Genomic DNA, 22,088 nt, shown 5'->3' with positions numbered 1-22,088 from the left:
GTTGCCTAACTCTCTTTCTTACTACATAAGGCAGTCAATATCAGAACTTCAAAGTAATCTGAAAATATTGAAAATCTTCAGTTATGCAACTTAGGACCACTTTATATAACATTGTGCAGTTGTTTTTTTTCATATTAATATCTCTTATGGGCGGCACGGTGGTGCAGTGGTAGCGCTGCTGCCTCGCAGTTAGGAGACCCGGGTTCGCTTCCCGGGTCCTCCCTGCGTGGAGTTTGCATGTTCTCCCCGTGTTTGCGTGGGTTTCCTCCGGGCGCTGTGGTTTCCTCCCACAATCCAAAGACATGCAGGTTAGGTGGATTGGCGATTCTAAATTGGCCCTAGTGTGTGCTTGGTGTGTTTGTGTGTGTCCTGCGGTGGGTTGGCACCCTGCCCAGGATTGGTTCCTGCCTTGTGCCCTGTGTTGGCTGGGATTGGCTCCAGCAGACCCCCGTGACCCTGTGTTCAGATTCAGCGGGTTAGAAAATGGATGGATAGATCTCTTATTTATATACTAGTAACTTCCAAGAATGGGCTGTTCTTATTTTTTCAATTACTAGGGACCCCACAATATGATATTTTCTCACTATATTTTTTCTTTTTAATATTTTGCAATCTTTTAGGTATTGTGTTTAAATTGTATGATATATTACAATTTATTTCCTTTTAAAAATGACTGAATTGAAGCCTAAATTTAATCCATATAGGAAAGAATTCTGTCACTAATACCATGTTTTCCCGAAAAATAAGACCTACTCCGAAAATAAGCTCTAGCATGATTTTTAGGCTGCTCTACAGTATAATATAAGCCCTACCTCAAAAATAAGCCCTAGTCAAGATCGTCAGCTGAAAAGTAAGGCGCCTAAGGCCAGGTTTATACTTCACGCAATGCTACGCCTGTGCCCGAAACATCCATTAAATTCCGAGGACACCTTGCCACAATATCTCTGAAAAGGATGTTTAATGATTACATCCATCAATTCGGGGCTGTGTCCATTCCAGCAGCATCGGCGCAAGATAGAAACAAATTTAATGTGTTCTGTGTGGTGATCTATTGCTGCTTGCTGCTACTGTCAGGTCAGGAGGAAGCTCCAGTGATTAACAACTGGGTTGATTTTAAGATGACGTTTACAACAGTCTACTTTAATGATAAAGTAAACTACAAGGTTAAAGTGGACATTTCAAGTTTAAAGTCGAAATTTCCACTTTAATCACAAAATAAACATTTTCATTATGTCCTTATATTTTTTCTCTGTGGCTCAAGTGCGCTGGTGTACATTCTGATGGTATTGTGAAGGTGCAAAAAAAAAAAAAGATGGCATAAAAGATGGTTTGTGAGACTTTTAAATGTATCGTGTCATTACTTAGGGAAATATGCGACGCTTGAATATAAAAGCAACATGAATACATTTGCATGTCGGCATTTTGCTTCACCACATCGAACCATTCATTAAACATCGAAGCGCGCACATCGATCCTGGAGTATCCTAAAAGCGGCTAGAGTAGCAAGACATTGAGGGTTTGAATGTGGAGAGTTATGACGATATACCAGAAGAAGATGACATGACTGTATTTGGATAAATGAACATTATTGTACATGGATAAATATAAGATATCCCCAGAAAATAGGCCCCAGTGCATCTTTTGGAGCAAAAATTAATATAAGACCCGGTCTTATTTTCGGGGAAACATGGTAGCATGAATTGAAGGTTTCATGTTTAAAATGTATTGTTTGAATGCAGTATATGCTAATGTATATGTTGATATGGACTTGATCTTCCTTCTTCTTGTTCTGTAGCTTTTCTCATTTTTATTAATATTTTTTTTGACTAGACTTCTCTAATAGGAGTTGTGGCGTGATTTTTACGGCTGGATTCCTTTCCTGATGCAAACTCTCCCCATTTTTCCAGGCTTGGGACAATTAAAATGCTTAACACATACACCCATTTTCAAACACTTAAAACACCATTTATGAATTAATGTGAAATGATTAGTGAAGGCTGCTAAATAAAACAAACTGACAAATTCTAGAGCTGGTTTCAGCAATTTCTTACTTGAAACTTTTAAACAGATGAATTTTATTTACATCTTTATCCATTGATTCATTTTCTGAACCTGTTTATTTCACCACAACATTGTGTGACATTATGGCTTGAACACTGGAGGAATGACAGGAAGCAAATCTGGATGAGAGGCCAGACGATCATCTCTCTGTGCGTTATATGTTAAATGTTCATTTCAAAGATAATAAGTTATACATTGTTCTCTTTTCAAATACTGTTAGTATTTTCTGATTGAGAGAAAAAAAAAACTTTAATTCTCGAGGTTTAATTTTCTTAAAAAAAAGTAGGTGAAAAAAGTTGCTGCTTATATTTTTGAAGTATACACATTTCATCTATTTCTTTTAAAGTTTTTTTTTTATTTATTTATTAGTGTGTCTGTAGTTTCATACTTTTATGGGGCAAGTATAAAATAAATGTTTATTTTACTTCATTCATTCATATTTTTTCTTATCTTTATCAAAGGTGCCAAGAACTCTCGAGGTCATTGTATAAGTTTTAGGTTTTGTATTATTTATCCCTCCATTTAAATTATTGCTGTCTATTATCTGTTTTTGTCTTCTAGGTGATTATGATGGAGCGCTATCCTTATTCACTGAAATGCAATTCATAGCCCAGGAAAGAGGACTTCATGTATCTGGTAGCAGTACTCCAGTTGGTGAGAAGGTCACTTTAAATCTCTACAAGTGAAATCAAAAAAACAATCCATATTGATGCAAATTATCATAAGCATCAGTTGTTCATCTGTGATAACTGTTGATAACTATTAATACCTAAAGAATTGTTTTAAAATATGTTGCTATGTGCAATTATAAAGTTCCAGGTGTTTCACAGCTACTGTGTTCCAGTAATTTCCCTGGAGCCATGGGCATCTTAATTGAACACGATTCCTGTTTGTTTGTGCAGGGGCCTTTTTAGACATTGTGGCGCGCTGTGAGATTTCCAGAGTCTTGCTGCTTCTGCTGTTACAGGTATGTGTGTAGTCTGGTACATCCATATACAACCTGTTTAATACCTTCATCATTTTTAGCAGTGCATGTTATAATACTGTCTATGAAAGGGGAAACTCAAATGACAATGCATAGGCTAATAATCACTGATTCTCAGAAGACAGGCAGATGATAATTCTTACCTCTTTCATTGTCAGAATTATTGAAGCTAATCAAAAGCAAATTAGAAGATGTATCTCTCTGTTAAAAAAAAAAAAAAATTTTGGGATGAGATGAGACTTTTTTCCTGTAATGAGACGTGATCTTTTGAAGAGAGACAATTTCACGTCCCGCGAGATGGTCAAGTCACGTCATACTTACAAGCAAATCCTGTGAGATGGTGACTTTTGCAAGTCACGCCCTACTTACAATCATTTTCAAACAAGACCACAGGCATCTAACCTCTCAGTTTTTGGAATGCTTTTGGCAGACACACTTTCTGTGCTTTCATCTCTTAAATATTCGGGCTGGAAAAAGACAAAGTAGAACGTCATAAAGAATTCAGAAACGTTGGTGCGATACACATACAGACCATGTTAGAGATAATGGAAGTGGGAAAATTCGAAAGTCTAAAAAAAAAATGAGAGTAAACATTGCATTTAGCGCAAAAGGAAAATATTACTCGGTGAAATAATGGAACAGTGAAAAGAGATTGAATAGTGTTTAAGGATGTCTGGGGGAGAAGAGAGACAAGGCAGTGAGACAAAAGGACAGCTGCTGTAAAGGCTTTTAAACGTTGAAAGCGGCGCACTAAATGCAGATCACCTGCCACGGCAGCAGCAGCAAGCCAGCAGCTGGCCGATCAAAGAGGAGGTAGAAAAAAGAAACTATTTGTAACCCATTTTATCACCATTTAAGAGGAGTTTTGGAGGAGTGACTGCATCTCTTTGGGGTGCGTCCAGCCCCCTCTTTTTGAACGGCACGTAGCGCTGACGGGTTGCTGCTGTTTGATATGGAAAGAGGTTGGCCCCCTAGTTTATTTGAAAATTTTAGATCCTGCCAAACCAATCTGTTAGACATGTTTAACAGAAAAAGCATGTGACATAATTTACTTAGACTTTAAAAGACCCTCTTTATACAGTACCAACTGAAGATTGGCATGTGAATAAAGTAACTTTACAGCACAAGCCTTTTTGTCATGTTGGTTAATAGGCTGGAGATGTGCAGTCATCAGTGTTCTCCCTTAGTGACCTGTGTTAGTACCATTACACTTTGTAATGTATAGTAATGATACTCTTTTGATATACTTGTGAAGTTTGAAGGTTCAAGGAATTTGAGGCATAACAAAAATTGAAGAGGCAGCAAAAATAAATAAGTAAGAGATGGACAATGTTCAGAAGTGAATGAACCACTTTAAAAATCAGGTATAATGCAGTAAATATGAGATAAGCATTGGTGATCAGTGGGAGCTTATCCCTTATTGGGTTTATGTTACCTGCCTCTTTTTTTTCAGGGAGTGTTTTTTGAAAGCTGCCCTCTTCTTCATTTTCTGTGATCATAGGTCAATTGTTTACAACTTAAGCAATTTTTTTTTTACTTTTCTTGCACCTTAAGGTGTTGAAAAAGGCCTTTGATACAGTTACCCCAATTAATATTCAATTGACAGACAACTTAGGTTCACCGAATAAAGCCATTTCTATTACATTTATAACTGACAACTTTTCAGAAGAGTACAGTACATCACACTGCTCTGTTTTTAAAATAATGAGACATTTTTCATATTTTATTCTCAAAATATGCTTGTACATGTCATTTCATTACAGTTTTTTCTAGAATATTTTATTTTCAGTATGTTTGAAAGTAGTTTTACAGGAAATGATGAGGCAGCTTGGGGCAGGAGGATGTTTTCTACCTACATGTATAATTAATTAGGGGAGCAGTTACCAACCCTGGGCTGTATAAAAATTGTGAACTAAACTCCAGCAAGTGCAAAAGTGAAAACTTTTTTGTTAAGACGTGAAGCGCATCTTGGATTTCCTGTAAATACAGGGTGCAAATAAGTGGTTGATATAAAATTTTGTTTACATATTTTTGAGAACCACTAAAAATGAATACATTTTAACCAAGTGAGTTTCCTAAAGTGCTGCTTGTTCGATTAAGTGTGTGTAAGTAAGTTAATACTAAGTAACTGCAGAGTAACAAAGAACAGGAAAGTTGTCATCTGATTTGATCCTCAAAGGTATTACTGTGTGTGGTTTACAAAACTGTCAGGTAACATCTGGAAGAAAAGAATGTCATTAATTGGTCTTTTGTAAAACCTTTTAAGCATGACACAGTCAGCAAAAAGCAAAACTACTGTATGAAGAACTCAGCATTTGGTAGAAAGTCTTACAGGGGACTGTTCAATATATATACATCAGACTTCCAATATGACTCGGAGTCCTGCCACGTGCAAAAGTTCACTGATGACACTGCTATTGTGGGCTGCATCAGGAGTGGGCAGGAGGAGGAGTACAGAAAGTTAATCAAAGACTTTGTTAAATGGTGCGACTCAAACCACTTACACCTTAACACCAGCAAGACCAAGGAGCTGGTGGTGAATTTTAAGAGGCCTAGGCCCCTCATAGACCCTGTGATCATCAGAGGTGACTGTGTGCAGAGGTTGCAGACCTTTAAATATCTGGGAGTGCAGCTGGATGACAAATTGGACTGGACTGCCAATAGTGATGCTCTATGTAAGAAAGCTCAGAGCAGACTTTACTTTCTGAGAAGGTTGGCATCCTTCAACATCTGCGGTAAGATGCTGCAGATGTTCTACCAGACGGTTGTGGCGAGTGCCCTCTTCTACGCGGTGGTGTGCTGGGGTGGCAGCATAAAGATGAAAGACTCCTCATGCCTGGACAAACTTATTAAGAAGGCAGGCTCTATTGTAGGATTAAAGTTGGACAGTTTAACATCTGTGGCAGAGCGACGGGCATTAAGCAAACTCCTGTCTATCATGAAGAATCCACTGCATCCACTTAACAGTGTCATTTCCAGGCAGAGGAGTAGCTTCAGTGACAGATTTTTGTCACTGTCTTGCTCCACTGACAGACTGAGGAGATTGTTCCTCCTCCACACTATGCGACTCTTCAATTCCACCCGGGGGAGTAAATGCCAACATTAATTTTATTTTAATTTTTTTCATTTTTATTACTATTTAATTTAATATTGTTTCTTTGTATCAGTATACTGCTGCTGGATTATGTGAATTTCCCCTTGGGATTAATAAAGTATCTATCTATCTATCAATCTGAAAAGAAGACAAATCACTAAAGTATCTTAAGGCAAATGTATTTAAGCAAGGCATAGTTTTACACCTTTTTACTTTTCACCATTTAACTTTCACTAATTTCTTTCCTGTTTTAGTATGATGAATTTGAATACAGACTACCATCCTTAACTAATGAAACCTTCCTAAATAAGTCAAGTTTTGTATTGCTTTGCATTCTTCAAAATGAGAAACAAGCCTCTTCCTCTTATTATTTTCTGTTTTAGCCACCCCCTCAAAAGCTGTTGCCGGAGCATGCACAGACTTTGGAGAAATACGACTGGGAATCCTTTGACAGCCACAGTCAAGGTGTATTTGTAATTGACTTCATTCTTAATGCATTTTTCATGATGGGCATCATTCGCTGTAGACACATAGTGCCTTAACTGTCATGGCTTTTGCATTTAAGTAGAGCCAACTACTGAAGCTGGTTTTCATTACTTATTTTATCTGTGCCTTTATTTCAGATATTTACATTAACACGTTTAATACATTATCTTGTTTCAGTGACCTTTCTCCCAGAAAATGTGTTCTTGCTGTTGCAGTCAGTAGTGGTGAGTTCAGACATAGCAGGGTTTTACATGAAGGGTGCTGTCACATTATGACAATGGTGACAAAATGCTATTTTCTGTCCGTAGATGGCCTGTCAAGAAAAAGATGTGGACTCACTAAAATCACTGCAGACAGAATTATGGTGAGTGTTGAAAATAATGTACAAATGCATTACAAGGCCAAGGAGGTTCTGCTCAACCTTTATAACATGCTGGTGAGGCCTCATCTGGAGTACTGTGTGCAGTTTTGGTCTCCAGGCTACAAAAAGGACATAGCAGCACTAGAAAAGATCCAGAGAAGAGCGACTAGGCTGATTCCAGGGCTACAGGGGATGAGTTATGAGGAAAGATTACAAGTGCTGAGCCTTTACAGTTTAAGACAAAGAAGATTAAGAGGTGACATGACTGAAGTGTTTAAAATTATGAAGGGAATTAGTCCAGTGGATCGAGACTGTTATTACAAAATGAGTTCATCAAGAACATGGATACACAGTCAGAAACTTGTTAAGGGTAAATTTTGCACAAACATTAGGAAGTTTTTCTTTACACAAAGAACAGTAGACTCTTGGAATAAGAGACCAAGTAGTGTGGTAGACAGTAAGACGTTAGGGACTTTCAAAACTCGACTTAATAAGTGGATTGGACTGGTGAGCTTTGTTAGGCTGAATGGCCTGTTCTGGTCTGGAGTGTTTTAATGTTCTAGTTCTGCTTTTGTCCAAATGAGCTGTGTGGATATGGACAGTTAGTCAAAGATATTTATTTGTGACAGAGCACAAGAAAACGAGAGAACTTGACCTATTATAAAAGATATTTTGTAGTTTAATAGGACTGTGTTTGATTCTAATTAAAATTAAGAAAGATCAGTAAGACAAAATATACAAATATAGGAAGGTAAACTGGACCAACAAACGCTAGAGCGTTTATTTGGAGGTCTTGATTCTGCTATTGTTTGTAAAAGATTGCTCAGCCTGACAACCAGATCACATTTCTAAAGCTGGACTTATCCTGAAACACAGTCCCAGATAACTTTACTTACGTATTCTTTCAAAAGCTCAACTGCTATCACACCATTCTGCATGTTTTTAATACTTGTTGTTTTCCCTTCAGGGCATTGCTCACTCCAGAACAGAATCACCTTCTGCACTTGGTTGTGCTGGAGCGGATCCAACCTTCTGGCCAGGGTGTATAGCTGGATGATCACTCTGAATGAAGAGTGCAATATTTGACTTTTGAACACTCCTCTTTTCATGCTTATGTGGCGTTTGCATAGATGAGCCCTGGACTTGTTCACTCTCAAATGTGTGTTCGGTCATTTAACATACATGCTTACCTTGGGAAGTGCTAGTAGGAGAAAGCAAAGCAAATTACCTCCATCTGGATTACAGTTTCCTTAGTGAAATGTGTTTATATGTTGACGGTCCAGTCAGTGTATCACATAGTGTACAATGGATTTGAGGATACAGTCTTTTTTTTTCTTTCATCTTTTTGGATTTTCATCAGTTGATCATCCTGTCTTATGTTGTGGTTTATTAATTTATAGTAAAGGATTATTTAAAATTGAGGCTGTGTCTTTCACCTTTCATTATGCCTGTAGAAGGGATTTGGCTTGTGAGCTCTTGGATTATGGATAGGAGGTATGGGTGGATGAAAAGCTGCAGCTTAAATCTGCAATGTGAGAGAACAGACCTGAGTACATTAGCTGAGCAGTGAAGCTCAGTGTGCACAGGACATTTTGTTTGACAAGCGAGGTAAGTTTTGTCACTTTATGTTCCATTTTACAACTTCTGATTTTAAACATAGTGTTGGGAATGGGGATTCATCCATGGATATCCTTTAGTGGCAGATAAAAGGAAAATTGATTTGTTAGTTATAATGCCTGTCATAGCAAAGCCGTAGAGTCTGTGATGAATAAGCTCAACGTTTCAAAAATCCAGTGTGTGTTCTGGCATTCATTCTCAATATTGCCATGATTTAAAATGACTTTTATTATTTCCCATACTTTAAAGTGCAGCAAGATTGAAAACTGGCAGCTTTCTGTGAAATGCATACAGTTTTGTACCAGGACAGTGGTGACTGACTGCATTATTACAGGCACATTTTAAAAGTATTTACTGTAAATCCTGCTAACCACTGGCTGTTTCTGAACCTGAATTCAGTGGCAGTATCCTGGCGATATCTGTTTCCAAGCTGTATTTATGAATAATTAATAATGTTTTTCAATGTAATGTAAGCTCACTTCTATGAAGTTTTCTCTTTGAATGTTGATTTACTCTGATATCCATGTCTGATGCCATTTTCTTATGACTTATGATGTGTCCTTTTCAGGCCGACTACTGTCTGTTTAATACTGAGACAGGCTTTAGCTTTCCAAGGGCATGAAGTAGACAGGGCAGTCATAAAACGGAGGAATGCTTTTAGGTATTTTAATATTTGTTTTAATGTGATTTTGTATGTTGTATGTTTTTCAATTGTTTATTTTAACATTTTTTTTTTGGGTTTATTGTTAGGTATTTCTTTGTTTTAATTGATATCCTGTTTGTAGAAACTGATGTCAGATAGCGTTGATGCTCTGGTGCTCAATTTTAACTTAACATCATGAAGAAACTGCAAGATGACGCTGGACTGGTCCCACATATCGTTCCTTTAAACGTGAGCGTGATTGTGTGAGGCCATGCTAGTTTAAGTGATGTGACATGGGGTGTATTCAGAGCACCAACAAGGAGTTTATATTTGTTGTGTATAACAAGCAGTATTACACAAGAAAGCTGCAGTGCTATACAGTATCATACGAGGGGGGACCCAAAAAAAACAAGACTTTTTCAAAAGCATTCATTTTATTTAAAATATTTCAAAAAATCTACTAATCTCCTTCAATGTACTCTCCATTGGAAGACACACACTTGTCCACACTGTTGAATTGGCACCCTTACAAGTACCTTTCCATTCTGGAGAACCAGAAAAAGTCACATTGGGCCAACCCCAGTGAGTAAGGTGGGTGGGGGTACAAGTGTCATGCCCTGACTATTCAAAAACTGGCAAATTCACAACACTGTGTGTGCCAGGACATTGTCATGGTGAAGGAACCATTCGACCGACTGCCACAATATCGGTCTTGTCCTCCGCAATCTCTCAGCCATCTTAAGACCCCTGGATAGTACTCTTGGTTGACCATCTGGCCCCTTGGAATGAATTCCTTGTGCACAATGCCTCTAATGTCAAAGAAACAAATCAGCATCGTTTTCATGTTCAATCTCACCCGTCTGGCTTTTTTGGGCCTTGGTGAATCAGGATTCTTCCACTGGTTCAATGCTTGTTTTGTTTTAGGTTCATACTCGTAACCTCAACTCTCATTATCTGTTATGACCCTGGACAAAAGTCTGGGTCACTTTCAAGCTCCATTTTCAAATCTTTGCACACATTGAGTCGAGTGTTCTGCTAGCAGAAGGGGGGTGGACAAATTTGGCCGAAACACGCCTCATGCTCAGGTCTTTAGTCAAAACGTGCAGAACTGAGCTCCATGTTACTCTTGTAGCTTCTGACAACTTGTCAGTTGTGTAACGACAGTCTTCATTTACTTTTTCACAGATTTTTGCAATATTTTCATCATTCCGGCTGCTTGAAGGGCATCCAGAATGGGGTTGATCCTCGCTGCTTAAATGTCCATTTTTGAAGCACAAAAACCATTCGAAAACTCTTGCTCGACTCAGAGCTTCTTCTTTGAAAGCCATCTGAAGCATTTGGAACAATTCTGTTGGTGTTTTGCCAAGTAGAAAACAAAACTTCAAACAAGTTCTTTGGTCTGTGAAATTCGACACCACAATTTCAACAGGGTCGCCAGAACAGCTTCTAAAAACAATGACTGCGTGACATGTGAGATCGTTTCACAGAGGCGTCCGCCTGGCTACTGACCAGTGAGGGATGAGAGAACAAGCACTGACCTTGATCCAACCCCCTCCACTCGCCATTCAGCCACACGGAGACAAGTCTCGTTTCTTTTGGGTCCCCCCTCGTACATATGAAAATATATTTTTTCCTTATATACACCTTTAATGGTTACTTTAATGCTATAAGAGTTTGACACTGGCTGTTGTAATGTACAGTTGTGAATTACAGACCAATGTGCGAAACAAATCACAACTGTGATGCATCATAAATACCTACTTTAAATCATTTATTTGTACTTGTATTCATGTTCTTCATTGTAATGTTGTTTTCGCTACATTCCCCCAGTCACAAAAGCAGTTCAGCAGTCCTTAAGTGCAGTTTGGTCAGTGATGTTTATATATAGTGCCTTTAAAACGTATTCACCCTCTTGAACGTTTTCCCCTTTTTTTTTTTGTTATACAACGTTGTGGTGGTCCAGTTGCGTTTGGGCACCTCTTCAACCCTAGACCGTCGATGGTCATAGACTGAGATGAGCTGGGCAGATGAGGACACAAACTTACAGCAAAGGGTGGGTGTAAAGAGTGTCAGTGCTTTTAGTAAAAAGAAATTCAGAACAAAGTGAAAATAGTGCAGTGATTCAAAGTCTTCAATATATAAGTAAATCCATAATATTAAAGGACTGTAAAGGTTTTAATCCATTCAATAAATAACCATAAAATCGAGGTTAAAAAGTCTAAATCCAGAGACAGCTCTTTAAAATCTCTTGAGCCCCAATGCTTCCTTTTAAACCTGACATCTCCTCAGCTTACCCCACACAGGATCTTGCAGCACGAGGACAGCTGCAGTCATCCGTCAATACCTGGCTCTAGTCCCCATTGCCAGTCTGTTGACATCCCTGAGCTGCACACACACCTCCCACTGCCGGTCCCTTGATGTCCGCAGGAGACCCCGCATATCGGGCCACTCCTACTCCCTTGCATTGTTCAGTAGGAGCACCCATCTTCAGCCCCAGGCTCCTCGACCCCTGACCTCCATTCTTGTAGCACAGACACTGTCTCGACCCTGCCTCTCGTTTGTTCTTTCTCACATTTTTACCCTCTGTCTTTCCTTTTCTATCTTTGTTGCTTCTCTTTTTCCCCCTGTCCTGTGGGCTCCTTTATACTCCCCAATCAGGTCCTTCTGCATTTCTATACGAATTGGCCAAGCACCACAGTTAACCCTGGAGCAGCGCCATCATGCACACATCTACGCCCATTCAGAGCCTGCATGTTCTCGAGACTCGATTATTTATTTATAAAGTCTGCACAGCACCATGGACCACATATCACAAACATTAAATCATGGATTTAATTTGTCTTTTTTTGACACTGATCAACAGTAAAAGACTTTAATGACAAAGTGAAAACAGATCTCTGCAAAGTGTTCTAACTTTTTCACAGTTTTTCAGGACATACATAAAAAACAAAACACCACCCCACTGTGAGGCAGCTTCAAAAATAAGAAGTCTAAAGACTCATTACATGACTTATTTTCATACGTTTTCTCTTGCAGATTTTATTTACTTAACCTTAGCAAGACAGAGGCAGTTGCAATGCACTCCCGTCATCAGCACTTGTGTATTTTGACATCCTCCTCAGTGACTCGGTCCAACTGTCTAGTGCTCACCCCAGTTAAACCAGACAGGTTTGAATTTTAGCTTTATTCGTAGGGGTGGACTTGTGTACACGCCAGAGTTGAGGGCTCACTCGCAAGTACAGTACATATAATTGAGCTACAAGGAAAAAGGAAAATAGGTGTTTTTGGCCTTACAAGCAGAACAGAGTCTTGTCTGCCTGATGCCTCATGATTTATGTGAGCTCTGCAGTAACCCATTTCACTGCCAGTCTGTCAGTGGAGATTGCATGGCTAAATTCTTGGGGGTTTGTGCACCTGTTAACAATAAAACACTTGGAACTCGATAATTTGGAGTGGCGTCCACATACTTTTGGTCACAGAGTGTAGATCTATGAGGTATGTGCAGAGTGAGCTAAACAAGCGTACAGTGGGTTGTAAAGTGTGTCAATATCTGTTTACAGCTTTCCTGTTTCATTTTACAAAAGTGAGACGCCTCACTCCGAGAAAAGTGATCAGCTGGTGACTTGAAGCTCTGAAGACTGGATCAGTGACTGTGTGCAGAGTCCTTCCCCGTTTGACATAAATTACAAACTGCTGCTGTTCAGGTGGTATTTTAAATTCTTCATATACAGGGCCTATAAAAAGTATTCACCATTTGTAAGTTTCACATTGTACTGTTACACAACATTGAATCACAGCAGATTTAATTTGTGTTTTTTTGAGATTGATCAACAGAAAAATGACTCTTTAATGTCAAAGTGAACACAGATTTCTGCAAAGTAGTCTAAATTAACTATAAAACACAAATTAATTGATCACATATGTTTTCACCCGCTTCACGCCATTATTTAGTAGATCCACCTTGGATAGCCGTGACAGCCCCTCAGTCTGTGTGCAGTGGTCACTCTCGGCTTTGCACATCTGGACATTGACATTTCTCCCCGTTCTTCCTTCGCAAAACAGCAAAAGCTCTGCCAGGTAGAATGGAGATTGCGAGGAGTGAGCAGCTTTTGGCAAGTCCAGTCTCAAATTCTCAATTAGACTATCTTGGAGATTCAAGTGACTCAAACTTGTCAGATCAGAAAATGTGGCGTCTTAAGCTATGCCATCCAGATGCCAATACCTACAGCAATTATAGCTGACAAAATGCGGCCCTATGATGGTGTATGTCCTGCTCCATGCCCCCTCTTCCAGTTTTGGGAGCCTCTTGAACCCAGCAACATCGGTAAAGTAACCGGATGAGCTGGCAGATGAAGACAAATCACACTGGAAGCAAGGGCATGGTGCAAAAGCGTCCCGTGCTTTTATTATTAACAAAAATCAAAACAAATGTTCCCCAATAAAGTGCATTGTACAAAAACAGTCCATAAATAAATCCTTAAAAAAACAGGTGACAAGTGGCGGTTAAAATGCATAATGAGCAAATCCTTTAAAACGAGGTTAAAATACTGGCTGGAAGCTGTCCTTTATAAAAACCTGAAGCCTTCTCCTTTTAAATGGCGGCTCCCCTGCTTCTCCCATACAGGCCTTGCAACAGGGGAGTCTGCCTATCCGCAGGTGCAACTGACTCTCAACTGGTCCGGTAGCTGGCTATGTACAGCTCACTCACCCCACCGAGACTCCGGTCCACAACGGCCAGGGTGCTCATGCTGTGGTTCAACCTACCAAGCCTCCCGACTCGGCCTTACATGGAGAGCCGTCCATGATCCTGGTCACTCCTGCTCCTCTGAAAAGCTCAGCAGGAGTGACCCAATCCATCCTCCCCGAGTGTCGGCCTTACATCCCGCCAGGACTCTTGTTCTAACTGCATGTCTTTGCTCAAGTATTCTCTCTCTATCTCTCTCTCTCTCTCTCCTCCTCCTTTAACCTCCTTCTATCTTGTTCCTTTGCTTTCTTTTCCCTCTCAATCTCTTGTGCAGGCCCGTACTTATACGGCTCCATGGGCGCAGTGTCTCAATCACGCACCACAGGAAGCCAGTGAAGCACTTGAGAACAATCGCGCCCCAACTACCTCATTAACTCCCCATAGAGACCTGACACGGCCAAATGGATCATTTATTAAAACTGGCCATTCGTTTGGAGCCATGGACCCGCTATATCACATGCCCCCCCGAGTACTATTCCACCATGGACAACTGCCTACTTCACACATGGTTGTGACGTGTGTAGTGTTTGTCATTTTAAAGGACTAAATATACACTGAATTCAGAAAGTATTTCAACCCCTCCACTTTCTGAACACTTGTCTTGTTCTGTAGGTTTCATTTGAAATGGATACATCTGCCATTTTAATCAAAGACCTAAAACTCTCATTCATAGGAGTATGTCAGACTCTTTCTTGTGGCAATCCAAACTGTGGTCAGGTAGTCCTGTTTATTTTAATTCTCCACTTCTAGAATATGACTGGTGTCCACCTGTGGAAAACTGAATAGATTGGACATCATTTAGAACGGCACACGTGTTCCTGCGTAGAGAAAATCCAACAATTTGCACATGATGTCAGGTCAAAAACCAAGCCGTGAAATCCAAGGAACTCTCTCTAGACCTCCATGATCAAATTATGGTGAGGCACAGATCAGGACAAGGAGATGAAACCATTTCTAAAGCTTTGAGTGTCCCCAGGGTCACAATAGCCTCTATAATTTTGAAACTTAAGTAGTTTGGAACCACCAGGAATCTTCCTAGAGTTAGCCACCTGGACAAACTGAATAACCAGGCAAGAAGACCCTTGGTCAGTCTAGCAAAACTTTAAAAAATCCTCTGCTGAGATGGGAGAACATTTTGGAGCAACAACCATCTCAGCATCCTTCCATCAAGCAGATGTTTATAGTAGAGTGGCTAGACAACTGCAACTCTTGAGTAAAAGGCATATGGCAGTCCACTTGGGCTCTGAGCACATGAGGAAAAAGATTTGTGGCCTAATGAGACAAAAAAACTCTTTGGGTAGAACTCCAAGCACTATGTCTGGTGAAGACCAGGCCCTGCTCATCCCCTACTTATTCCCATCCCTACAGTGAAGCATGATGGTGGCAGCACCATACTGTGGGGGTGCTTCTCAGCGGCAGGGTCAGGGAGAGTGGTCAGAATTCAAGGAAGGATGACTGCAGTCAAATACAAAGCTGTCCTTGAGTGTGCAAATGACCTCAGACAGGGCATTCCAATGACCTGAAGCATACACCCAAGATGGTGCTGGAGTGACTTCAGGGCACATTTTTGAGTGGTCCAGTCAAAGCCCAGGTTTAAACCTCACAGAACACTGCCAATCCGATCGAATGGAGCTTGAGAGGATCTGCCAGGAACCGTGGGGTAAACTGCCCAAATCCAGGTGTGCCCAGCTGAAGAAGACTCAGAGCTGCCATTGATGCCAAAGGAGCTTCTATAAAGGACAGAATGAAGGGTGTGAATACTTAAATGAATGAGAGATTTTGGTTGTTAATTTTTAATAAATTTGTACATCTATCTAAAAGCATGTTTTTGTTTAGAAGTTTTGGGTTATTGAGTGGAGAGTGATACGCAAAAATTGCAAGTGTATCAATTTAAAACAAATTCTTCAACACTATAAAGTGTGCACACAGTGAAGGGGTCTGAATATTTTCCAGATCCACTGTATTATCCATGAAGTGTTAACCTTTATGATCTAAGCATGTTCAGGCCTCGCCAGTACTTGTGTGGGGCACCAGTAAAGTAAACATTGAGTTGCTACTGGAAGACAGTTTGATGAGGCCAGCAGGGGGCGCTTACCCTGGGGTCTGTGTCTGGATCCCAGTGCTCCAGTGCAGCAACAGGGACACTGGGCTGCAAAAATGGTGCTGTCCTTCAGATGAGACACGTAAAGCTGAGGTCCTGACTCTCTATGGTCATAAAAGTTTGCTGGGCATCCTTTGTAAAGACCATGGCCTGGTCATTCTGAGTCCCTAATCATCTTCTTGGCTGTCTTTCTGACCACTTCATGTTCACCTAACAGCTAATGTGTGGTGAATGTACTGACTCAAAATGGCTGTCGTCACATCCTCCAGGTGGAGGCTGCACATTGGAGGTCCTTGGAGTGGTTCCCTGCTCCCTGTGTAAAGTATCTTGTGATATGAATGCAATGTTGTCATCTTCTTCTGACAGATTATGAATCACCAGGGGAGTCAATATACACATTTTCTTGTAGCCAGTCCTTTATTCTCTCATGAAGAATCAGAATGCAGTGTAAAGTGACATAAATTGTTTGCGGTATTTGACAGACATTTAGTTAAACCCAGTCATGTGTTACATTTGGCCAAACTGTCTACTGGTGGCCATCGTGTCAAGTTTCACGTGTAAAACCGGTCAGGTCATTTTTCACTATTAATGATGTTAAAAAGAAGAAAAAAAAAATAACGAGCAGGTTTCCTTACAGCATACAGTATAAGGGGAGGTCATTGTCATTGAGTACATTAAAGGAGTGAGACTTTTATTTCATATATTACTTACCACATGTACTTTGTAGTGGATTCTGAGAAAAGTTTTTAATTTCATGATTTCATGTAGAATGGAGAGAAAAGAGGTTGTGTTATAGTAAAAGTCCATAGTGATCAATGATGTACAACATGAAAAGATGTGAAAAATGTGGAGATAAATAAAGAGTAAAACAAATCTCCCGTTAACTTGCATCACCTAATCCGCATGCCAGTCATCCAGTCCGATGCACAAAACACAAGCATTTATGCTAAAATATTGAAGACAGGACTCTTGACCAATGACTGAAGGCGAGAGGCAGTTCTTCAGTTCATCAGGTCAGTCCCACGAGGCTTTAGCATCTTGTTTCTGGCGTTCGCTCTGTGATAAAAATTAGGCAGCAGACAGAAAAAAGTTTGGGGTTGGCCACCCTGTCTACTGAAAAATCAGCAAAAGAAAAGAAACCCATCTTTATGTGAGCCAATGTCGAATTGCTCGTTAGTCTCCGGCCGAATTCCCATAAGACCAATGTATTTAGATCTCCTCAACTTGAAACCTTTTCGGGTCCCAACCTCCGTTAGTCGAATTTTCTATGGCCTTTAGGTTATTATTTTGAGGCTACATTTCAGAACACGTGGTCCAGAAAACCAAGAAAAGGAACGCAAAGTCTTATCTTAATGCATTCAACAAGGGATTAAGCGACTCTCTGAGGGTAGGACGTCTATTTTGAGACCAAAAATGTCCAAAAACTAAAGGGAGTGGCTGGAATAATCCGCTTCCCATCGGTGCTCCATGAGTCATTACCAACCGGGTGGTGTCTGGAATTTCCAAATTGTCTCAAGAAAGACGTTTTTAACCCATTTTCCCTTCACCTTTGTCAGTCTCTTGTCGGGAGGAGCCTTGAATAGTGTTTGTGTCTGTGTGCTTCTCCATAGTCTGCCGTACGGTACTTGCCCCGAAAATGGCAACTGGTAAGTGTAAGCTTAAAACGTTGTCAATCGGGGAAAAAGTTACCATCATCAGAGCCATCGAAAAGGGCGACAAGAAGAAAGTGGAAATTGCAAAGCAATTCGGCATTCCCACAAGTACGCTCTCCACTTTTCTGAAAGAAAAAGAAAAGATTTTGAAACTGTACAGTGAGAAGTCATGTGGCCATCAGAAGAGGATGAGGGAATGTGAGTATCCCGTCATTGAACAATGCATTTTGAAGTGGTTTGTGCAAGCGAGGGATAGGAACGTTGCTATTGACGGGAAGCTTTTGCAAGCAAAAGCAGAAGAATTTGCCAAAGAGTTGGGCCATTCAGAATTTAAAGCCAGCAATGGTTGGCTGGAAAAATTCAAGAAAAGACACGGAATTGTGTTTAATAGGCTATGTGGCGAAAGTGCGCAAGTGACAGAAGAAGATTGCAGTCATTGGATACAGAAACTGCCAGAAATTGTTCAAGATTACAGTCCTGATGACGTCTTCAATGCACCGGATCTTGAGGAAAATGTGTTTCGGTCCATTGAGGAGATTGTCGAGCGAAATGCATCGGCACATCGACTCCAAACGAAGTTAACAGACTTTTTTCTCTAAAGGTAACCTGTTTCATTGCACTGTTCGATAGGACATACTGTAGATGCATGTACCGTAGCGCTTCCCGATTCATTTTACCCTCGCACCCCCTGTGACGAACGAGGCTGATTTCACACCCCCTTGGTTTGAGAAGAAGTATGAAAAAATATGAGTTCATATGATAGTTCATAATTCCCACGCAGCACTAAGTGCACGTAAGAGCGGAAGTCATCCATTTTAACAAGCAGTGTATTGCACTGATACGAAATAGCCTGCCTATTTAATTATTTAGGAATGGATAAATAAATTAAGATTTTGTGCAAATAATGTTTTTCATTTTTCTTCCTCGATGGATTCTGGCACCCCCAATCAGGAAGTGCTGATGTACCGGTATGTAGCCTACATGTATACGTATAAAATGACAATATAATAAATGGTTATACTGTATAATAATTAAGCCGGAAAAATAATGTGCTTGATTAACCCGTGCCTATTACGCTGTTTTCCCTTACTCGTAAACTCCGTAAGTCAAATTTTTTTTCTGGTCTCTTTGAGTTCGATTTAGCGAGGTCCGACTGTATATAAATATGGTGGGTAGGAAGAAGAGGTGGAGTCAGGGTGGCCGGAACAGAAACTGATGTGGTAGGAAGGTGGATTCTGGGTAGCTTAAATGATGTCAACAGTGGAGGGACCGGTGATAATGTCATTGAGAGGCAGGGTATTTGGCTGAACTGCAGAAGAGCAAGAGGAGAGGGGATCACGTGAGAGTGCCAACCCCTGGTCTGGCTGATGTGTAACACAATTTGAGCCTGTAAAGCGTCCCCCATGTGCACGTGTGTGACAGCTGATTATGTCAGAAGCGGATATTTAACAATAAAAGTGCATCTTCAAAGTTGTGTGCCTACTGACGTGACAATTCTTCCTTCTCTTTCCTCCATGGATGGCGTTTAACTGTTTGCCCTCGTGCAGCAGTGGTCTCTCTTAGCTTCTGTTACATCATTCACTTTTTTTCTCTCCATTTTGCATGAAAACGTGAGATAACAATTTCTTCTTGGCCATCAGTTTAAACTATATGGGGTAATGTAAAAAAAATATATATATAATTTTTCAGTGGAGTATTCCTTTAGTATGTATTGGTCTTTATTGTTTCTTACATTTTAATTTCTGTTATTCGCTCTCTTTCAATGGTAGTGGTTTGGTGAAGTACTATCTCTATAAAATTGAGTGAAAAAGATAAATGACAAATAAAATTCTCTGAGCAACTCTGAGTTTCCTCTTTTCTGTTTCAGAAGCTGGTTGTGACCGGGGGGCCTTGATGGACTTGCGAGGTCACCACAGGGCTTTGCTGGCCCTAGTGCTAAACGTGGCTGCTCTGGTGCTGTCCTCCACTGCACTCATTTCATCATACTGGTGCCAGGGAAAGCAGAAAGTGCCAAAGCCCCTTTGTACCTTGACGAAGACCACCAATTGTATTCCTGTCCCAGGCATCTCCAACTCTGCTGACATCCAGTACTCCTGGGAGACGGGCGATGACAGGTTTGTCTTCCCCTACTTCCACACAGGCTTGTGGCACTCTTGCGAAGAAAACATCTACGGCAATGGTAAGCAGGCTAGCACCGTATGAGGGGGTCTGTGGAAATGGAAAGGAGAGACAATTGCTTTATCTTGGATGGCAGACCATATATAATGCTGCCGTCTTAACGCATGAGCACGTGGGGTCGTTGCCTGGGGGCCTCATGCTAATTTATGTATGGTGTAACTTGCTGAGTGGTTGTGTAGGTAGGGACCCCAGTGCACCGCTTTGCCCGAGGGCCTATAATGCTGTTAAGACATATATGAAGAATGCTGTAATTGTGAACATTCAGAAGTGTAGATTTCCTGATTTTTAATTTCTTTTTTGGTATAAATGCTAAGACGATGTTTTGGCGCCACATTCTATTTCACTATTTTATTGAACTGAAGTCCTTCTCTTGTAATGCAGTGCAGATGAAAGCTACTTGACCAACTAATTGAATCTGTTCTTCATTTTCAGTTATGTGCAGTGAAGAAATGTTTGTCAACTATATTTATAAAAGATCATTCTTGAGCTACTGACCCTGTTCTTTCCGGTTTGACTTAATTTTGCCAGTCGCATTTTCTCCCATCTCTGTACTCAGCATGTTGGATTAAATCGATCCTGATATTATCCCTTATTTAGACTGCTTCTAGACAGATGGTGATTAGAGGGGGCCAGAATCAAAAAATTAGGGATTAATGATTAGTATATAAGAGCTTATTTCCAATTAAGGTTATGCCAAAAAAAAATAGAGATTGTGCATTAGTGGCACCAGCCTATAAAAAGAAAACAGAAAGGGGAAGACATTTTTTTCTTTTTTTTTCTTCTGCAAGTAACCTGAATTATGAGATTGAATAATAGGTGGAAAATGAAGGTCGCATCTGTGCACTGCACTCCTCTCAAACAGCGAAACCAAATCTCGTAATAATAATACATTAGGCCACTAATCCTCCCTCAAGACACGTCCAGAGGTGGTCTGCGCCTGAGGCCGGCCTCAGATGTTTCGCTCATATTCAGTAAATAAACTTTATAAACATCTGCAGTCGAGCTCAGTTGTTCCCCCAGTTTCTAGCAAATATTTCTCATCTAGCTAAGCAATTAAGTCACTTATTAAAACATATTCTTATACTAAAATGTCTTCAGGCTCAGAGCAAATATGACACAATTCAAATAAAACATTCCATTCTATGCACTGTATGCTTGCCAATATACACCGTTACTTGTGTTTATTGGCATTAATGAGTTGCTGAAGTTCTTCTTGCCTTTCATGGGCTGTGAAATCCTTCAACTATATATATATATATATATATATATATACTGTATATAAATACTTTTAAAAAAAACACGCTTATATTAAGTTAAAAAGTAAAAAATATGTCTCTCATACATATGGGTGGGTGCTTTTGCTAAGATTTTAAGAAGTGTTTTTTGAATGTTGATTGATGAAAAGCACACCCACCTTTTATTTTACGAGTGATGTATGAGAGACATATTTTTTACTTTATAGTACACTTTTTAACTTAATATAAGCATGGCTTTTAAAAAGTAGCTTTATATATAAAATTCTTTTCGCGTTTGAAACGGAAATTACGTATGACCACAGAACATATTATAATACAGGAACTAATCACTTCATTTGTGGAGGCCATTTTTATATCGTCTTTATGAATTGTTATTATTTGTGTGAGATTTACTGATATTGAAAAGAAGTATACACAAGCACGCTGATCTATCACATAGAAGTGTGCCCCACGTCGCCCTCTCCCAGCCCTCCTCTCTGGACTCCAGCGCTGAGCTGTTCGCCGCCAGGTGCGTCTGACAGTGAAGTTTTATTTATTCCTCCACGTGACTGTCGCAAAAACCTCCACATTATAACATAATACTTGATAGTAGAAGAGATGAGGAAAACAGCTTTACGTCTTTCTACTTTTTAACTGCGCCGAGCTGTAATCAATGTGAAGATGACACTGCCTTCAGCGGCGAGGGGTCATGAGAACAAAGTGGATGCTCGGAGGTGTGGAAGGTCGGGCTGCTCTGCCAGGTTGAGAGCTTCTCAGTTTAGGGCGGCGTCTTTTCTTCTCGCACTGTTTGTGACACTTCGAGTACTCCATCGGCTCCTGGGAGAGTGGAAATCATTGCAAATGAGTGTGATCTGCGCCATCGAAGCAAAACTCTCTTTGTAAATTGTGCTTCACGACTACTTACTGTCCC

The 22,088-nt window shown here is 40.2% G+C and overlaps 2 protein-coding genes across 2 annotated transcripts in view; both read left to right on the top strand.

The window, feature by feature from the left end:
• zgc:101679 (uncharacterized protein LOC450058 homolog) overlaps positions 1-8,408 on the top strand; it is a 29,554-nt gene extending 21,146 nt beyond the window's left edge. Inside the window, exons 7-12 of the mRNA XM_039765681.1 lie at positions 2,623-2,715; positions 2,964-3,028; positions 6,524-6,605; positions 6,804-6,850; positions 6,935-6,990; positions 7,955-8,408. Coding sequence (XP_039621615.1) covers positions 2,623-2,715; positions 2,964-3,028; positions 6,524-6,605; positions 6,804-6,850; positions 6,935-6,990; positions 7,955-8,036 — 425 coding nt within the window. The 3' untranslated portion in view covers positions 8,037-8,408. The remainder of the gene's footprint in view (positions 1-2,622; positions 2,716-2,963; positions 3,029-6,523; positions 6,606-6,803; positions 6,851-6,934; positions 6,991-7,954) is intronic.
• Positions 8,409-8,561: 153 nt separating this feature from the next.
• Positions 8,562-22,088, top strand: part of LOC120537063 (germ cell-specific gene 1-like protein) — a 46,908-nt gene continuing 33,381 nt past the window's right edge. Inside the window, exons 1-3 of the mRNA XM_039765680.1 lie at positions 8,562-8,595; positions 9,173-11,300; positions 19,612-19,923. Coding sequence (XP_039621614.1) covers positions 19,638-19,923 — 286 coding nt within the window. The 5' untranslated portion in view covers positions 8,562-8,595; positions 9,173-11,300; positions 19,612-19,637. The remainder of the gene's footprint in view (positions 8,596-9,172; positions 11,301-19,611; positions 19,924-22,088) is intronic.

The sequence above is a fragment of the Polypterus senegalus genome, chromosome 10 (assembly GCF_016835505.1).
Source record: "Polypterus senegalus isolate Bchr_013 chromosome 10, ASM1683550v1, whole genome shotgun sequence".
NCBI classification, from domain to species: domain Eukaryota; kingdom Metazoa; phylum Chordata; class Cladistia; order Polypteriformes; family Polypteridae; genus Polypterus; species Polypterus senegalus.
This window is presented reverse-complemented; position numbering and strand designations above follow the sequence as displayed.